Here is a 19,690-nt window from a genome sequence, read left to right as displayed (position 1 = left end):
AAATGAGTAACAAAAGCGTATGCAGTGGGCTATCCATTTTGAGATTGTCTGTTTGGAGATAGCCTTTCCTTGAGCACCTGTAGCATAGGACACAAAGAGTTGCTCGGATTTCCTGAATGGCTTTGTCCTGTCCAAATAATAACGTAGTTGTCTGTGAATGTCCAAGGAATGCAGTAGTCTTTCCCCTTTGTTTTGTTGGTTAGGGTAAAAGGTAGGTAAGTGGATAGTCTGATTCAAGGCTACACTGGATACTACCTTTGGCATAAAGGTAGGGTTGGTTCGTAAGGAAACTCTGTCCTGATGGAAAATGATGAAAGGTTGTACAGCCATGAGGGCCTGTAGTTCCGAAACCCTGCGTGCTGAAATGATAGCCAGAAGGAAGGCTGTTTTCCATGACAAGTATTGTAGTTCTGTTGAAGCAGCTGGCTCAAATGGAGGAAGGGTCAGTTTTTCCAATATGAAGTTGAGGTCCCAAGCAGGGACTGGTGGTTTCCTTGGGGGTTTTATATTCTTAGCCCCTCTGAGGAACTGTCTTAAGAGAGGATGAGAGAATAAAGGAGGATCTGTATTGTAATGTGCAGAAATGGCTGAAGCATGGATTTTGATGGAGGAGAAGGGAAGTCCACTGTTTAACATCTCAGCTAGGTACTGTAATATTTGAGGTATATTTATTACCCAAGGATTCTGGCCCTTTTTCTGATTCCAGGCACAAAACCGCTTCAATTTGGCAGAGTAGGCTTTTCTAGTAGAAGGACTTCTGGCCTCCAAGATGACATCCTGCACCTCCTTGGAGAGGAGGGTCTGTTGTGAAATCAAGGGATTCTCCACGCGGCTAGATTTAGGGTTTTGAGCTGGCTGTGAATAGTTTTGAAGTTGTGCTGGGACAACAGAAGAGGCACTAGAGGTAGGATCCATGGTGGGGAATGCGTCAGGCTTTTCAGGAGTGGATACCAGTGTTGTCTTGGCCAGTCTGGAACAATGAGAATCATTTTCGGCCTCTCTGCTCTGGCTTTTAGTAGAACTTTGGGCAGCAGAGGGAGAGGCGGAAAGGCATAGACTTGTCAATGTTGTCCAATTGAAGGAAAGTGCGTCCACTTTCCAGGCCTGTGGATGATAGGTCCTTGAGCAAAATTTTTCCAGTTGGTAATTTCTGTGGGTAGCAAAGAGATCTATGTCTGGCTGTCCCCATGCCTGAGTTATCTTTGCAAAAACTTGAGGATGCAACTTCCATTCGTGTGGATCTGTCATATTTCTGCTTAGGCTGTCTGCCAGTGTGTTTTCCTTCCCTGGCAGGAATTGTGCCTGAAATTGGATTTGCAATTCCAGAGCTATGTTCCAAAGGGTCATGGCTAGTCTGCACAGGGGGTATGAATGAGTTCCTCCCTGTTTGTTTATGTACCACATCACTGTGGTGTTGTCTGTCCTTATCAATAGCTGGCCTGGATGCAGAAGGTCTTTGAAGGCCATAATAGCATTTTGCACTGCTAGCATTTCCTTTTGGTTGATGTGTAGGTGCTTCTCTTTTTGGGACCATTTTCCCTGAATGCACTGATCTTTCATGTGTGCCCCCAGGCGTAGTCCGAGGCGTCTGTTGTGATGATTTGATTTGCTTGAGGTATGCAGAAAGGGAGACCTTTGTTTTCTTTGGCATGCTTGAGCCCACCACAGAAATTCCTTTTGAAGACATGGAATGAGCGGTATAACTGTTTCCAAACTGTGGCTGTGTTGGGACCATAAGTTTTTTAGGTACTACTGAAGTTTCCTCATACGCAGCTTTGCACATGGGACCAGCAGGATGCAAGATGCCATGAATCCCAGAGCCTGCAGGACTTTCCTTGCAGTCAGCCTGGTGAAGGTTGCCATTTTGCTGAAGTATTGAGATAGTTACCCTTGTTTGTCTGGCGTGAGGTAAGCCATCTGGGTGTTTGTATTCAAGCTGGCACCCAGGAAAATTATTGTTTCAGAGGGTATTAGTTTTGATTTCTTTTTGCTGACTGTGTATCCCAGAAAGCTCAACAGTCTTATTACAAACGCCAGGTGCTTCAAGTATGTCCTTGCTGTCCACTTGGATCGGGCAGTTGTCCAGATATGGGTATATTTCTATTCCTTGAAGTCTGCAGAAGGCAATTACTGATGCCAGGCATTTCGTAAACACTCTGGGCGCAGTAGATGAGCCAAAGGGCAATGCAGAGAATTGATAATGGGTTGAACCTGCAAGAAATCTGAGGTATCTTCTGCAATCTTGTCTGATAGGGACATGCAGGTATGCCTTCTTGAGGTCCAATGTTACCAGCCAAGACTCCTTGCCCAGAATGGGAAGAAGCTGCTGTAATGTGAGCATCTTGAATTTGGTACCTGTAAATATGTGTTTAGGATGGATAGATCTAAAATAGGTCTCCAATCTTTGTCCATCCTTGGTACCAGGAATAGTCTGGAATAAAACCCTTGACCTTGTTCTTTTGCAGGCACCTCTTGAATAGCTTTCATGTCCATGAGAGCTGAAATTTGTTTTTGTGCCTCTGCCCTTTGATTTTGTGGCAGGTTTGGCATGCCTCTCATTTTTGGAAGAGTGTGAAAGTGGAATCTGTAGCCTCTGTCTATAATGTCCAGGATCCATTTGTCTTTTGTGACAATATGCCAATTTTTTGAGAATAATGCCAGTTTTCCGCCTAAAGGTGCTGGCATTAAAGCTTTGCTTGGCAGGCAAAGGGGAAAGTCATTGTGTCTGCTTTCTGAATGACTGTGATCTATCTTCTCCACCTCTTGGGGTTGGTGCTTGCCATTGCCTGGCTCTGAATGATCCTAGAGATTGCCCTCTACCTCTTGGGCACCTGTATCTGCCTCTTTGGGGTCTGTCCGTGGCTGGAAAGGACCAATTTTTTTGAAGGCCAGTTTCTGCTGAAACGTGGAGGTTGTACCTGCAGGAAATCTTTCATTGTTTGCATTGATCTCGCCTTTTCCTCCATTTTCTTTAGGACCTCCTCAGCTTTAACACCAAACAATACATCTTTTTGAAGAGGTGCATCTAGTAATTTAGCTTTGACATGATCTGGTAAGGCTTGTTCTTTGAGCCAAGCATGTCTACGTATGACAGACCTTGTAACAGCAGCTCTACATGAGGCCTCTAAAGCATCAAAACCACACTGCAAGGTATGTTTACCCACTTGCTCTGCACTATGCAACAAATCCTGCAACTCTTTTAAATCTGGTTGCTCAGGTTGTGTCATTTTGCTTTTCAATTCAGATAATAAAAACTGTTGATACTTTAACATATGGAACTGACAGTTTAATGCCCTCATGGTTAAAGTGGCCGAGGTATACACCTTTTTCCCCCACCTTTCTAAAGCTCTGGAATCTCTCTCTGAAGGTAGTGGGTTTTTAGCAGTAGAGGCCTTAATTCCCTTGGGACCCTGTGAAATAGTTTCTGGGTCAGCAGTATGGCTTTTGTATAGGAACTGGTGTGAATCTGGAACCCGGTAATACCTGTCAGGTTTAACAGGAGCCGGAGGTAAAGAATCTGGGTTGAGGCTGGCTTCTGTGTACACATCATCTAATATATCTAAGACAGGAGGGATAGCCAGAGGCCTATGCTGGGGGAGCAAGAGAAAATCCCTGAGCCTTTTCTTGGAATCTGAGTAATCTTGGCCTTAGCAGTGAAAGTGTTCCCTCAAAGTATGTAGGGTTTCCCCAAAATAGTAGTCCTCAGGGGGGGAGACCGAGGGAATAGACTCCTCTGCATCAGAGTCTTCAAAAGGAGAATATGTATATTCCTGTTCCTCAGAATGTTCAGAGGTAATAGAGGCTTTATCTGAGGAAGAGTAGTCTTCCTCTAATCTGGGCCTTTTGTCCGAGGGGAGTTGAGAACCCTTGATAAGAGTAATCAAATCCTCAGCCATTTTGAGCATCTGTTTTTTAGGCATGGAGCCTTGAGAAGGGGTCTGTGGTCCTTGTTTTTTAGTTTTCATGGCTGCTTTACATTTTGTGAAAGCCTTAATAGAAAAGGAGGAAGGCCTGAAGACACCTTGAGAAATGGCAGGCCTGTCTAAACTCTGGGTTTGCCCACCAAAAGTGGCGTCGGTATCTGTAGTCGGAGTGGGGCCGAGGAGCCTGCATCCTCGGGCACCGAAGACACCGGTAATGAAGTGTCACCGGTAGTCAGGGGCTGCGTAGGCGCCTCGCTGAGAACCGGAGAACCGGTAGTCGGCCTTAGCGTGGTGTCAGTAGAAGTCGCGGACCTCGTATGTCGGTCCTTATCCTTGCATCTTTTACCCAAAACTGGAGTCGGAGTACCCAACGACATAATATAATTAAATTTTTTACCAAAATAGTGATGGGCGAACTCCGCCCGACGCTTAATAGTGCGTTTGTTAAATCTAGCACAAAAACGGCAGGCTGGAGACGTCGTGGTCTGGGCCTAAGCAAGGAATACAGAAAGAGTGGAAATCCTTATGCGGTATTTGCTTCCCACATGAAATGCAATTATTAACTTTGTCTGACATCGGTCTGAGGCAAGAAAAGTTTCCTCAACGGGGTACTTAGCTTTCAAGAAGACTTCGGCTGAAATATTTTCGTAAATCTCAGGAGCTGGCCGACCGGCACTTGCGAACTGCTTCTGCTTCGGGCACCGCGCGACAAGAAAGACTGAAGAAGATGGCGTCGGCTGGCTCTTTTATACCCCTGCCGCATTGACGTCAGGGAAGAAGCGACGACAACCGACGCCGGATCTAGACTTTGGAATTCGCCTGACAAGGACCCGCCTGACGGCAGGATAACCCATCGTTATGACTGCAGCTGTATGCATGATGAACATGGGGGAAGCATGAGTTGAGACCGCACCAAATTTAGATTCCAGGGAGTAATCGGATGTCTGATAGGGGGTCGAAGGTGATGAGTCCCTTTCAAAAAGGCTTTACATAATCTGCGGGACATAATGTTAGAACCGCCGCATCCCACATGGAAGTTAGATATGGCAGTCAAATGAACCCTTATAGTACCGGCTGCCGCACCACCGTAGAAAAGTGAAGTAAAAAATTCCAGAATGCTATGAATAGGGGCGATAAAGGGATCAATACCATGTTGAGAAGCCCAATGACCAAATCGTTTCCATTTGCTGTTATATAGTTTCCTGGTGGAAACTTTATGAGAGGAAACCAGAATATGCTGAAACGGGGGAGACAAATCATGAGACCTGGCCGACCGGCACTTGCGAACTGCTTATGCTTCGGGCACCACGCGGCAAGAAAGACTGAAGAAAATGGCATTGGCTGCATCTTTTATACCCCTGGCGCACTGACATCAGGAAAGAGGCGACAGCAGCCGATGCCGGACTTAGACTTTGGAATTCAGGCTGACTGAGGGTAGCCCGCCAGTAGGATAACCCAAGTGTAATGACTGCAACAGTGGAACATGAAGAACATCTCCCGACGAATGAATCAGAAGGTCTGGCACTGGGTCCAGAACCCAAGGTTCTTCCACTTGGTATTGCTGAAGGAAGGGGAACCATATCTGCCAAGGCCGAAACAGGGCAATAACAGTCCTTCCCAGGCTTTTGGCTTTCTGTAAAAATTTTGCAATAAGCAGGGATAGAGGAAAGGCATATAGGAGACCCAAGGGCCAATCGTGTACGAGTGCGTCCCTTAGGATGTCCCCTGGTGGAGGGTACAGGGCAAAGTAGCTTTTGCATTTGGCATTCATCGGGGATGCAAAAAGATTGCAGCAAGGCTGGACCCATTTGCGGAGTATCCTTTCCACCACTCGTTCTTTGAGGGACCACTTGTGAGGCAACAGAATGGCTCTGCTCAATTTGTCCGCTATCATGTTGGATGACCCCAGGATGTATGTTGCTATCAGGAAGTGCCCAGTGGATACAACATACTGCCAAATTCTCAGGGTCTCTCGGCATAAGGGGTAAGATCTGGTTCCCCCTTGCTTGTTGATGTACCAGACTACCGACATGTTGTCTGTCTGTATTGCAATCATCTCTCGAGGTAGAGAGTCATGAAAGTGTTGCAACGCTAGGAAAACCTCTCTCAACTCCAAGACACTGATGTGCAAACTGGATTAGTACCTTGGACAGTTCTTCCCTGACACAGCCCCCCCACCCTATCAGGGAAGCATCCATGGTCGCTGCGGTTGTGGGGGGGGGGGGTACAAATGGATGACCTACAGTAACTTGGTGGCGGTTCAACCACCAAAGGAGGTCCTTTTTGCAAGTATTTGTCAGCAGAATCTTGTGTGACATTGGAAGTTGTTGATGAGACCACTGTGTGAAGAGTAACCATTGGCGTATCCTCATGTGCATACGCCCCAGAGTAACCGCTATGAGAGTCGCTGCCATGGTGCCTAACAGCTTCAGAACTTGGAATGCAGGGACTTTCTTTTCCATCAACAAAAGGGATACCTGATTTCGTAAAGAGATTACTCGTTCTTGAGGCAATCTAACCAGGGCGGTGGTGGTGTCTAGATATGCTCCTATAAAGGAAATATGCTGCGACGGCGATAAAGCAGATTTCTCGAAATTTAAGGTTATGCCCAACTGGGAGCACACACTGATAGTGTAATCCCTGGCATGAATCAGTTGATGCCTGGTGGTGGCAGTAAGGAGCCAGTTGTCGAGATATGGAAACACCCAGAATCCTAGATGTCTCAGGTGAGCCATGACCACTGCCATGCATATGGTGAACACTCTGGGGGCTGTGGTGAGACTAAAGGGCAGAGCTCGGAATTGGTAGTGACTGGCCCCCAGTCGGAAACGCAAGTGATCTCTGGATGGCCTGACTATTTTGATGTGGTAGTGCGTATCCTTGAGATCTATCGAGCACATCCAATCGCCGTTTCGAGAAACAGGAGTATCGATTAAAGCATGACCATCCAGAACTTTTCCTTTTTGACAAAGGTATTTAGTTTGCTGAGGTCTAAGATGGACCTCCAGTCCCCTGTTTTCTTTGGAACTAAAAAGAACCTGGAGTAAGTTCGGGATCCTATCTGGTCTGCCAGGACTGGCTGGATGACTCTTTTCCAGCAGCCTTTGAATTTCTATGGCTGCTAGATTCTGCAGACTGGGTGGAACGTCTGGGATTCTTGCATGAATGGAAGGGGACTCTGAAAAGGGAATGATGTAATCTCTGGTAATTATGCTTTTTACCCAGGAATCTGATGCAATTCCTAGCCAGGCATCTGGGTATAAAGCTAAGCGAACCCCGACTGCCTCCAGGGTAGGACAGTCGGGCCTCCTCGCTGATAGGGCTTGTCAAGGAAAGTACAGTTTTGTACCTACCATAAATGTAGATGTCCGAACTGGATAGCATCTGCAGTCATAACAAGTGGGTTGTCCTGTCGTCAGGCAGCCCTTCAGTCGGCCGGATTCCAAAGTCCGGGTCCGGCTGATGTCGCACTCCACCCGACGTCATCTCTGTTGGTCTTCGGGTATAAAGGCATCAGCCGCCATTTTCCTCAGTGTTTCTTGCCCCAGATGCCAGTAGCCCTCTTGCAGGCTAAAATTTGGATAGATGCCAATGTTTCCAAATAGATAGAGGTAAACTCAGCAATAAGCATGTATGTACATATACACAAACAAATACACCATAAAAACTCCCCAACAGCTAGCTATTAGAGGGTAAACACCCTAGGAGTACCACAGAGGGAAGGAGGGAGGGTAATCCTGACTGCAGATGCTATCCAGTTCGACATCTACATTTATGGTAGGTACAAAACTGTACTATGTCCTTCATGGATGCATCTGCAGTCATAACAATGGGTAGAATACCATAGCCAACTAGGGAGGGATAAATGTAGATTATGGTGTGTTTAGGATCCCTTGCAGTACAGCAGTGGCAAACCCTGCTCGGGATCTGGAATATAGAGGCAAATTATAATGCTTGGCAAATGTATGCACGGAGGTCCAAGTAGCCGCCTCAATAATGTCTTTGGTTGCCACTAAGGCTGTGGTAGTGGCTGTTGCCCTTGTAGAATGAGGTCTTATGTTCTGTGGAATTGGTTTTCCATGGAAGGAGTAACAGAATCGTATGCAATTTCCTATCCATTTGGAGATTGTCTGTTTGGAAATAGCTTTTCCTTCCCTTCCTGTTGCATAGGCTACAAAAGTTGGTCAGTCTTTCTGCTATTTTTTGTTCTGTCCAAGTAGTAGCGTAGCTGTCTATGTACATCCAAGGTATGCAATATTCTTTCCCCTCTGTTTTGTGGGTTGGGAAAGAAGGTAGGTAGGTGAATTGCCTGGTTTAAAGACACTCTGGATACCACCTTGGGCATAAATGTAGGATTAGTCCTCATGGACACTCTATCTTGGTGGAAGATTAGGAAGGGTTGCACTGCCATTAGGGCCTGTAGTTCTGAAACCCTCCTTGCTGAAGTAATTGCCAGTAGGAAAGCAGTTTTCCATGATAGGTGTTGTAGGTCTGCTGTTGCTGCTGGTTCAAAGGGTGATAGTGTCAACTTTTCTAGCACAAAGTTTAAATCCCAAGCTGGTAATGGTGGTTTCCTTGGAGGTTTTACATTCTTGATTCCTCTGAGGAACTGCCTGAGCAAAGGGTGAAAAACAGGTGTATCAAAGCTGTATTCTGCTGAAATAGCTGATGCATGTATCTTGATGGAGGAGTAGGACAGGCCTGAATGAAGAAGTTCGCCAGATACTCCAGAATGTTAGGCATATCTATGTTTGACACATCTTTTCCTCTTTCAGATGACAAACCTTTTCCATTTTCCAGCATATTTCCTTCTTGTTGAAGGTCTAGAATAATGTCTTTAACTCTTTGGGAAAGTTGTGGAATAGCTGCTGTTATGTGATGTTCCATGCAGTCAGTTGCAAGGTTTTAGGTTTGGATGTATGATGCTGTAGTTGTTCTGTTAACATCAAAGGCATCAGGGAATTGTCCACATATTGTTCGAGACATGCTCCTCAGTAGTGGGTACCAGTGTTGTCTTGGCCAGTTTGGAGCTATCAGGATTATCCTCTTCCTTGATTTTCAGTAGTACCTTGTGTATCAAAGGAAGAGGGGAATGCATATGCTGTTAGGCCTTTCCAGTTGAAGGAGTCCACTTTCCATGCTAATGGGTGGAATGTCCTTGTGCAGAATTTTTTGAGCTGGTGATTGAGAGGTGATGCGAATAAGTCTATCTGTGGCATTCCCCATTTCTTTGAGATGGTCTTGAAGATGTCCGGGTGAAGCTTCCATTCGTGGGCATCCGAAGTGGTTCTGCTTAATATGTCTGCTAGGGTATTGTCTTCTGGCTTGCTTTACATCTGCGAAAGGGTAGGCCTGGGTTTGACTGGCATGCCTGAGCCCACCATAGGAACTCCTGTTTTAAGCATGGAATTAGTGGGATTTCTGTTTCTAGACTGTGTCTGAGTTGAGACCATAAATTCTTTAGGTACCACTGTAGTTTTCTCATATGTAGTCTGGCAAATGGAACCAAGATTATGCATGATGCCATGAAGCCCAAGGCCTGCAGTACTTTTCTTGCTGTTAACTTGTTCCGTTTTGTTAGTGCCAAGAAGTAAAGAGGAAGTTCTTTTGTTTTTCTGTAGTCAGGAATGCCATTTGTTTTACTGTGTCCAATTCCGCCCCCAAGAATGTCCTTGTTTGGGATGGTATCAGCCTTGACTTTTGTAAATTGACTGTGTATCCCAGTGCTTGTAGCAAGTAAATGACCCTTTGTAAATCTGTTGTCAGCTTGCTTTTGTTGTCCCTTGTAGCAGGCAGTCGTCCAGGTATGGGTAAATTTGAATTCCCTGAAGTCTGCAATACTGATGCCAGGCATTTTGTGAATACTGTAGATAAGCCAAAAGGCAATGCTGAGAATTGATAGTGCTCTGATCCTGCAAGAAATCTGAGGTATCTTCTGCAGATTGGTCGAATGGGGACGTGCAGGTATGCCTCCTTGAGATCTAGAGTTACCAGCCAAGACTCCTTGCCCAGCATGGGAAGAAGTTGCTGTAGGGTCAGCATTTTGAATTTTGGGACAATGATGTATGTATTTAAGGTGGACAAATTGGTCTCCAACTTTTTCCTTTCTTGGAACTAGGAATAGTCTGGAGTAGAACCCTTTCCTTGCTCTGCTGTTGGCACTCTTTCCACAGCTCTCATGTTTGCTAACTCCATTATCTGGCGTAGAGCCTCTGTTTTTTGATTTGGAGGTAGATTTGGCATTCCTCTTTTGACTGGTAAGGTGTGGAAGTGAAACCGGTAACCTTGATCTATGGTTTGTAAAATCCACTTGTCCTTTGTTATGTAGTGCCAGTTCTTTGAAAATAAGGTTAACTTTCCGCCTAGAGGAGCTGCTATTTGTTCCCTGGTAGGTTAGGTTAAGTCACTGTGGTTGTGTTGATGTAGTGGCAGTGGCTGTGTCTGTGCCTCTGTTGTTACCTTGCCACTGTCTTCCTCTGTAGGCATCTCCTCTGGATTGGTTTCTGCCTCTGGATTCCTGCCCCTTTGAAATTTTGTGGAGTCAGGAAAGGACCAGTTTTTGGCAGGCCAGTTCCTGCTAAACCTTGGGGTTGAACCTGCAAGAAATCTTTAACAGTTTGAACAGATTTTGCCTTTTCTTCCATTTTCTTCATAACCTGCTGGGCAGGTGTACCAAACAAACTTGTCTTGTCCATAGGAGCATCTAGCAACTTAGCTTTAACATGATCCGGTAAAGCTTGTTCCTTTAGCCATGCATGCCTTCTTATCACTGTGCCTGTCATGGCTGATCTAAATGAAGCCTCCAGTGCATCATAGCCACATTTTAAGGAATGGTTGCTAACCTGTTGTATGTTATTTACCATCTCTAATACATATTTCTTATCAAGAGATTCATCAGTGGTTAGTTTTTAGTTAACTGATCAAGCATAAACTCTTGGTATTGTATCATGTGAAACTGACAGTTTAAAGCTCTAGCTGAGAGAGTAGCTGAAGTGTAGACCTTTTACCCCATCTGTCTAATGACCTTGCTTCCCTTTCAGAAGGAATAGGGTTTTAGCTATGGTCGCTACTGCCTTGGGACCCTGGGATATAGTTTCTGGGTCTGCAAGTGGAGCCTTGTAAAGGTGGTGATGAGTATCTGGCACCCTGTAAAATCTGTCTGGTTTGGCAGGGGCTGGGGTAAAGAATCTGGGAGCAAACATCATTGAAAGCATCATCCACCACAGAGAGAACAGGAGGTATAGCTAAGGGCCTGTGCTGTGGGAGGTGCAGAAAGTCCTAAGTCTTTTCTGGAGTCTGAAAAATCCTGTTGCTGCCATTGGAACTGTTCTCGCATGGCATGCAAGGTTTCCCCAAAGGAGAATTCTTCTGGTGGGGAAGCAGCTGGAATGGATTCTTCAGCATCAGAATCTTCAAAATTGGAGAAGGAGCCTCTGGCTGGTCAGTTATGTCTGATTCATCAGCAGAATCATCAGAGGACACTGGCTCGGGCTCTGCCCTAGGTCTCTTATCTGGGGCTGAGAGGCCCTGTCTGGGTGAGATTGAGATCCTCCAACTAAAGAAATTAAATCTTCTGCCAAAGTAAGCATTTGAGATCTTGAAGAGGGCCTGGATGTGGGGGTTTAACAGGCACTGTTTTAGTAGTCTTGGCTGCTTTAGCCCTGGCGAAGGCCTTAATGGACATGGCTGCTGGAGGCCTAGCAGCACCACGTGCTGGGGTAGAGACATCCAAGGGGATGGTGTCTGATAAGTCAACCACCGTAGTGGGTAAAATTTCTGAGGTCGATTCAAGAGTTGTAGCAGGTGCCTCAGTTGTAGGAATAGGTTCAGCTGTACTTTGTTCAGTTTTCTCGGTTTCGGTGACCATGGTTTCGGCTGTCGGTCTTTATCTTTTTTGGAAGATTGGGTAGTCGGAGGATCCAAAACTGTTCTACAGGCTGCTACGTCGTGGGCTGGGCCTAAACAAGGCAGACAGTAAGAGTGGAAATCTTTATGAGGTATTTGTTTCCCACAGTTTAAACAATTGTTAACTTTTTCTGACATCGGCTGAGGCAAGAAAGAGTGGGTACTTAGCTTTAGAAGTCTTAGTAGTATTCGTAGAAGTAATCTCTGGATCCGACCAACAGCTTCTGCTTCGGGCCCCACAGCAAGAAAGACTGAGGAAAATGGTGATGCCTTTATACCGAACCAACAGAGATGACGTCGGGTGGAGTGCGACATCAGCGACCCGGACTTTGGAATCCGGCCGACTGAAGGGCTGCCTGACGACAGGACAACCCACTTGTTATGACTGCAGATGCATCCATGAAGGACATCTGCTCCCTGTCACCCTGGTTCTGCGGACATAGTCTGCCGCCTGGGCGGCATCTACCTTTATATCCACCTCCTCTGCCCCTGGGGGGGGGGGGGGGTTCACCACATGTGTTCTGGAAAGTTCCTTAGGACTTCCGGAAACCACATTTTTCCACCTTTCTGCCCCTTGGGGTACGGTCTAGTGGGGGTGGAAAAACAGACTCCAATGGCATTTAGAGTCTTTCCTTCCTGCTCACACCTAGTGAGTGTCTCCTTGACTTTAGGTTCAAACAAGGAAGAGCCATCAAATGGGGTATTAACAAAGGAAGACTTGAAGGCTTCCGCAAAGGAGTATAAGCGCATCCAGGATTGTCTCCGCAGAGCTATCACTGAACTTGCTGCCCAGCTCGATCCCTCGGCTGCATAAGAAATGAGCCGCATGGACGAGTTTACAATGGAATTAAGGGTGTTAAGCTGTGCCGTCACTTTCTCTGAGACAGCATCATCTGTATTGCCCTGTAGAGTATCTCCACGCTCTTTGAGGAAATCTCGTTGAAGACGGGTAAAGTGGGTTAAATAGTTAAGCGATCTCATTGCAAATATCGCAAAACTAAAGATGCGTTTCCCATATCTGTTCATCGTCCTGGAATCTCTATTAGGAGGATGGACAGAAGAAGAGGTCTCGGACATCTCTTTCTTGGTGGCCGCCGCCACCACCATGTCATCAACGGGGACTCCCTTTGTAAGAAAGGACTTATCCTGAGGGGAGGTGATAAATTTGTTGGGCCTCTGAGGAACCGGTTCCATGGAATCAGGAGACTCCCACACCTTTCGAGCAATCAAGTCCATTAATTTGTCGAAAGGCATTGTAACCCAGGAGGTGGAAGGTTGAGACCCAAAGGCCTTCAGGAGCACTGACTGATCCTCAGTAGAGGTAAGGGACTGCCAGTCACCCCTTTTCTTAAGTATTTCTAGGATATCTGCAAATGAGACATTCTCTGAGGGGGGACCCTTCTGATTCCACTAAGTCGGTGTCTGTTGTCAAGGATTCCTCAGGGGAATCCAAGTGCCTCCTCTTGCACAGTCTCTTCCTAGGGACTTCATCAGTGGGGGCATCTGGTGAAGTCTCCGTAGAGCAGGGGTCGCCTGATGGGGTTACCTGAGCCTCTGGGTCTCGACGCTTGGTAGAAACCTGTGATGTAGAGACAGAACAGGGCCCTTCAGGGGAGGAAGAGGAAGGACCTGAAGAGGTAAAAGTCTTAGCAGACATGACCTTCCTCAAGGCGTCGAAGGCACTGGTGTCTCTGTCCAAGGAGTCCGCCGGTTCTGAAGAAGATGGCAGTCTCCTTGGGGCCGAGACCACTGGCTCCGAACCAGAGGATGGAGCCGAGCGCAACTGCGCCGAGGCCCCGAGAGGAAGAGTTCAAACCGAAGCTTCGGATAGACTCCCCCTGGAACCAGCGAAAGAGTGTCGGCTCCGAGAAACTTCGATCGGAACCAAAGATGTCAAGGTCAACAGGGCCGAAGGAACCAGAATAGGCCTCGGCTCAGAGGGTTCCACAACAATCAGGTCCTCACCTTTCGGCTCCCAAGGCTCGATTGGTCTCGGAGGAGGAGCAGAAACCGTGACAGGGGGGGGGTGTTGGGCTTTGATGCCAGATGAGATGAAGCCGAAAGCAATTTGGCCAAGGCCGGGTTCTCCAAGAGTGTCTACTCCACATTGACATCAAAGAGGGTCCTGGAAGAACGGGTTGAAGGAGCCAAAGAATCCACTGACCGAAGGATTGGAAACTTTAAAACCTCCGGTACCGGTTACAAACTTGGGACTTGGCTCCGAGGCAAAGTTTTGGTGCTCGGATCCGAGGGCTGAGGAGCCGGTGACCGAATCTTCCCCGAGGTGCTCGAAGCTGATGACTTAGGCTCCGATGACACCCTGGAAGACTTCGACCCCTTCAAAGATTTGGAGGTCTGTTCAGACTTATCTAAGGCCTCTAGGAATTCTGATTTTAAGAGGCCTTTATAGATAAGCTTTCTACGCCTTTCCAGCATAACTCTGCCACTAAAAGAGTGGCAGATGGAACAGTCCTCTTGCAGGTGTAAAGGCCCTAAACAATAAACACATGAGATGTGGTGATCAGTGATGGACATCTGTCCACAGCCACACCGTTTGAACCCTGATCTCTGTTTTTCTGACATGTGTAAAAAAAATGAGAAAACAGCACAATTGCTAAGGTTCAGAGCCCTGAACTTTACAAGTATTAAGTATACTAGTAATCACACAAAATGTTCAGATCACTGAACACTCACTAACTCTACTTTGTAGCTATTAAGAACATTAAGAATCGCAAAAAAAAAAAACGTTCACATCCCTGAACACTCACTAACTCTATTTCACAAAAAAAAAAAAACAACAGATAGAATCACTGACAGAGCCCTGTCAAAAAGTCAACTAAAGAAACAGCCAAAGGCCTAGGAGCAACTGCTCCTAAGAAAACACACAAAGCACACGCTAAAGTCTCACAAAAAAACAGAAACAAGAAATATTTAAACAACTACACTTATATATATATATATATATATATATACACACACACACCAAACTATCACAGTTCTAGAATATTTTCTGTCAAAAGACAAGAAAAAAAAGGTACTGGCCCGAGCGTCTTGCGAAGAACGCGAGATCCGTTGCAGCAGCAAACTAGATCTGGGGTTTGGCAGCAGAGCATCATGGGATAGGGACTGTGTCTCGAGTTTCTCAGAGATCTAGAGCTTGGAAAGTGGCAAACTCGGAGCCGATGGATCAGCTCCGAACCCATGTGCAAGAACAAACGGCGAGATTGAACAACTTCACATCTTGCTTTCCAGTCACCTTGACCCTTGTTATCTGTTGCCTGCAAGCCTTGACCTTGTGTCTAAAACTTGCCAGGCCTTTCACCATCAGGCCAGGCCATCATTTTGGTGATTTCTAAATACAGCTGTGGGATTTTTGCAACACAGTACAAGTACACTTGACGATTTGTCAGTTTCAAATTTTAACCCATTATGTGATATATTGAATATTGAGATATTTCAATTGGAACCCAATGAATAAAGGATATAAGAGGAGCTCTTCAAAACAACATAACTGGGACAGGTGGACCCGTCAGCACAAGGATAATGCAGGACTATTGGTAAAATTTAAGATTACTGCCCACTATCATGCTTAATAATTTGCTCTGAGAGGTGACTTCAGTTGTTGCATTATTAAGAGAGAAGATTTTATTTACTTATTTTTTTCATAAAAGAGGATTTGCAGAAAAAAAAGAAGTATTTTTTTTTTGGGGGGGGGGGGTCAGGATGGGGCGGGGGATTGACCCAAATGATGCAACATATGTGTACCACCACCTTTTTGCTTACAGAAAAAGCACTGGCAACAGTAATCAGTCAGACATACCGCTGTGGTAAATTCTTGCACAACTTGACTATGCTCTTCTATGATCACTGTTCAAGTATTATTAACTGATGGAAGACACCGAAAACTGTCTAAGATATGGAGGAGGAAACCTGAACAGGGTTATGGTCCAAAAGACCTAGTAAAACTGACATAGCAAACTCTACTCTAGTCCTAGAGAAAATCAATCTTGTAATGTTTTGCAAAGGTGTGAATGGATAAACAAATAGCCACTTCAAGACTAGATCTGGAATCAAGATATTTGCAGAAAGCCCTTGAATGAGCAGCAGCTCTAGTAGAATGTGGTTTAATTGGAGCTGGAAGCTGCTTACCACAAAAGGAGTAACAAAAAGAGATAATTTTGGATATCCAATTAGAAACAGTTTGTTTAGAAACAGGACCATCCTAAGTTTTGTTCTGGAAAGAGACAAAAAGCTGAGACTACCTGATTGACTTGGTTTTGTCCAAATAAAATCTGAGCTGCCTATACACATCCAAGGAAAGTAGAATCTTCTCCCTTTATTCTGAGGTGAAGGAAAAAAGTAAATTTGATGGTCTGTGACAGATATTGTGCAAATTAAAATGTTTTCCCCAATATACTGTGTGTACAGTGAAAGGAAATGTGCAAGTCCAAACAACAGTTTTCAAAATAATACACTTGCTTTGCAAGAACAGTTATGTTCAGCTTAGATATTAATAACATACAGCTGTGGGCATTATTGTAAATGCATCCTGCTATAGGAAAAAAGGAAGTTGATTTTCTTGGCTTTCAGATGCAGAAATAAATAAATAAATAAAATGCAGACAGGTCAAGTGACACAAAGATGACGTGGAGAATCTTTTGTGAAGTCTTCAGATACAGCGAGGACCAAAAAAGGGCATGAAATAACCATGGACTTTTTCATGACACAGACAGAAACCAGAAGAACAAGTCACAAGGACATTAAAAATAACATTGGTTGAAAAGAGTATATAAACTGGACAGTATGCTTCATTCACTGGTGACGTTTAGACTAAGTGTGCTTTAGTCTACTCATCTGTCTAGCTGTGTTATAACAGAATTGAAATAGCTCTGACAGAATTAACTGTTTGGCAAGAATTTGTTCTGAAACAAATAAAGTATAACAGATACAGTAGTACGGAGTTTGTCTGGTCTACCTTTAGACATTTTCTTCAGTGACATTTCTTCACAGGCAAAATAAAGACCTCTGCTTGGCATTTCTTCAGAAAAGAAAGAAATACATTTCTTCAATCTGAGAAATCATTAACAACTTTAGGTAATAAAAAAGGATTAGTACAGACAGCAAACTGATCCTTAAGAAAAATGAAAAAAGGGAGGGAAAGCAATCATGGCTTGCAACTCTGAAATTCATTTTAGTGCATCAAAGCCACCAACAGCACTGTTTTTAAAGTAGAAAATTTAACAAGCAAAAGCAGCAGGCTCGAAAGGATTTAATGTAAGCTTTTTCAGGGCACAGTTCAAGTTCAAAGCAGGAGGGGTAGCCCTCCACGATGGTCTAATATGTAGGAAGGCTTTTAACTATTCAACCTCAAATCGAGACAAACTTGGTGGATCCAAAGGTAGGCAAGCAGAAACTGCTGACAAATTTGCTCCAGCAGTAGATAATGCCAGCCCAGCATAGAGCAATCCATATAAATATGCAATAATATTAGGAATATCCATTTGATAAAGGTCTTGACTCTTTCATAAAACATGTCTTCCATTTAGATACACAAGACCTCCTTTTATTTGTTTTTCTAGACTTCTGTAAAACCTTAAGTACATCCTCATAAATATTGGTGCCTAAAAGGAATTATAATTTTATCATCCAAAGAGTCAGGTTCAAAATCTGTAGAATGGGGTGAATAAAAGGGCCTTTGCTCTCTGTAAATCCATCTTATGACTTAACTTGTGATGATGAAAGAGAAGGTAGAAAACAGTGCTGCCTGGGTAATAAGGGAGTCACTAACAAGATCTCTGGTCTGTCCTTGATCTTTAGAAGGACTTTTAAAATCAAGAGACGTGGAGGAAGAGTACAAAAGAACCTCTGTTTCCAAGGAAAGGTCATGGTGTCCATTCTCCATGCCTGATGGCATGGTAGTCAAACAAAACAGCTTGAGTTGTCTGTTGTGTATGAAGGCATAAATACCTATCTGTGAAATACTCCAGAAAAGGAAAATATCCAGAAAGATCTCTTTGTTTAACATCCATTCATGAGGGTTTGCTCTAGACTAGCTCAAAAGGTTGCTACCATGTTTCTCCAAGAGGGTATGTAAACAGCCTAAAGAAACATCTTGTGTTAAATTGCTATTTCCCAAGCTATCAAAGCCAACCTACAGAGATAAGATTTGGTGCCTCCGTGCTTGCTGATATACCACATAACTATGATGTTGCCTGTGAAGATGCAAAGATAACCCAGAGAATCCAGAGGTATTGTAGAGACCGAAAAGCTAAATTAAGTGCCTTCATTTCCTTTACACTGATGTGGTTCCTTCTTTCCTTTAGAGATCATATCCCTTGGACCCTAATATCCCTGGAGTCAGCTGCACCCTGGACAAGTGCATTACGTTTTTGGTTCTCCGAATACATTTTCAAAGAAGACAAATGACTACACAAAGTCTTCAGCACAAATGCCTGACAGATAGAACAATCCCTAAATCGTGTTTAGTACCTGAACAAAACAGACCCTTAGTATGATGATTTTTCTGAGAATTCTGCCTCCTACATTTCCCTCTCTCTGATGACATGCAGAGAGCTTATAAAGCACAAAAAATAGAAACGATGAGGGTTCCCAATAGGGATCCCACTCCACCAAATAGCTGAGGCAGCACCACAAGTCATACGGATGACAGACCTTGGCTGATGGCAAGAAATTTCTGAAATATCTGCATCTACATCTCTTATGTACCTCTGTCTCTGTCGGGTCTAGGCTATATGTTGGACATACAGTGCAAGGGAAGGGCACCCACACTTTGGTATGCTTTCCGGGACATACAACTATCCTTGGCAGGATATCCCATTAATTAATACTACTTTTACTGCAATAGTGATGATGAAAGGGCATACAGGATTCACATGGTACATCTCACAATTAAACAAACAATAAGACAATTGACTTACTTGAAAATTACATTAATGTAGTCAGCACTGATTTTTCCCAATGTTAGAAATCTTGAAAGGTAACACAAAGCTACTTACGTTCTGCAGCTCAAGACTTAAAAGATCTCCAGTGCTGGAATGCTTCCTTTGACTCTCCACCTCTCTAACTAGATATCTGTCCCTAAAAAAATAAATGTATATGTAAACAAGCATGTTTCAACCATGAAGCCATAGATTAATCTAAACTTCAAAATATTACATTTGCACTGTAGTCCTCCAACAACAAAATGTTGACTTAATTATAAAAGTGACACTATTTTTTTTTCTTTTCCTGATTTTTACTCTCCCACTATGAATTCCTCTTTTTCACAGTGAAGACACTAAGCAAACAAACTGCATGCATTTGCACTTTAATCTTGAATAATTAGTACAATATTTAACTTTCTTGTTCTACAGCAAGTGCTTAAATTAATCGAACTTAAGTGTTGCAGACTTGCTTGTAGGGGGTTCTTCCATTTTTTTTTTTGCGACTTACTGAATAACTACCTTGACTAACTTAAAGAAGGAATACTGCTCCTATTGTATGCAAAGCAATGAAAGTTCACTTGAAACTGTCTGCTGTCTGCTACAGAGTATCGTGCTGTCTGGGTATAAACTGCACTGCATTATTTTTTTAACACCTTTATTAAATTATTACTTAAAACATAGGCAAATATATATTAATAGAAAGAACAAACCATATGTACATTTTTTTCCCATTTACATACATATACATCATGCTCTTTCTTTATAACTAATAGCCCAACATTACATTAAATGCTCAATTCCTGCCTTCCATTAAACCTCATTCCTCTACCTGAACATAATTCTTCATGTACTGCTCCTATAATTTCCATTTATTTTTATGTAATTTGCTCCTTCCCTTTTCTAAAGATCTCTCTTCCA

At 44.1% G+C, this 19,690-nt stretch overlaps 1 protein-coding gene across 3 annotated transcripts in view; it reads right to left on the bottom strand.

Annotated features, from left to right (window-relative positions):
* Positions 1–19,690, bottom strand: part of RC3H2 (ring finger and CCCH-type domains 2) — a 2,406,224-nt gene that overhangs the window by 444,778 nt on the left and 1,941,756 nt on the right. For all 3 annotated transcript variants that reach the window (XM_044058310.1, XM_044058308.1, XM_044058309.1), the window contains one exon: positions 18,845–18,926. In XM_044058310.1, coding sequence (XP_043914245.1) covers positions 18,845–18,926 — 82 coding nt within the window. The remainder of the gene's footprint in view (positions 1–18,844; positions 18,927–19,690) is intronic.

This window comes from Protopterus annectens, chromosome 16.part0 (assembly GCF_019279795.1).
Source record: "Protopterus annectens isolate FY-2018-M chromosome 16.part0, PAN1.0, whole genome shotgun sequence".
NCBI classification, from domain to species: domain Eukaryota; kingdom Metazoa; phylum Chordata; order Ceratodontiformes; family Protopteridae; genus Protopterus; species Protopterus annectens.
The sequence above is the reverse complement of the archived record's forward strand: the minus strand, read 5'-3'. Positions and strand labels throughout refer to the sequence as shown.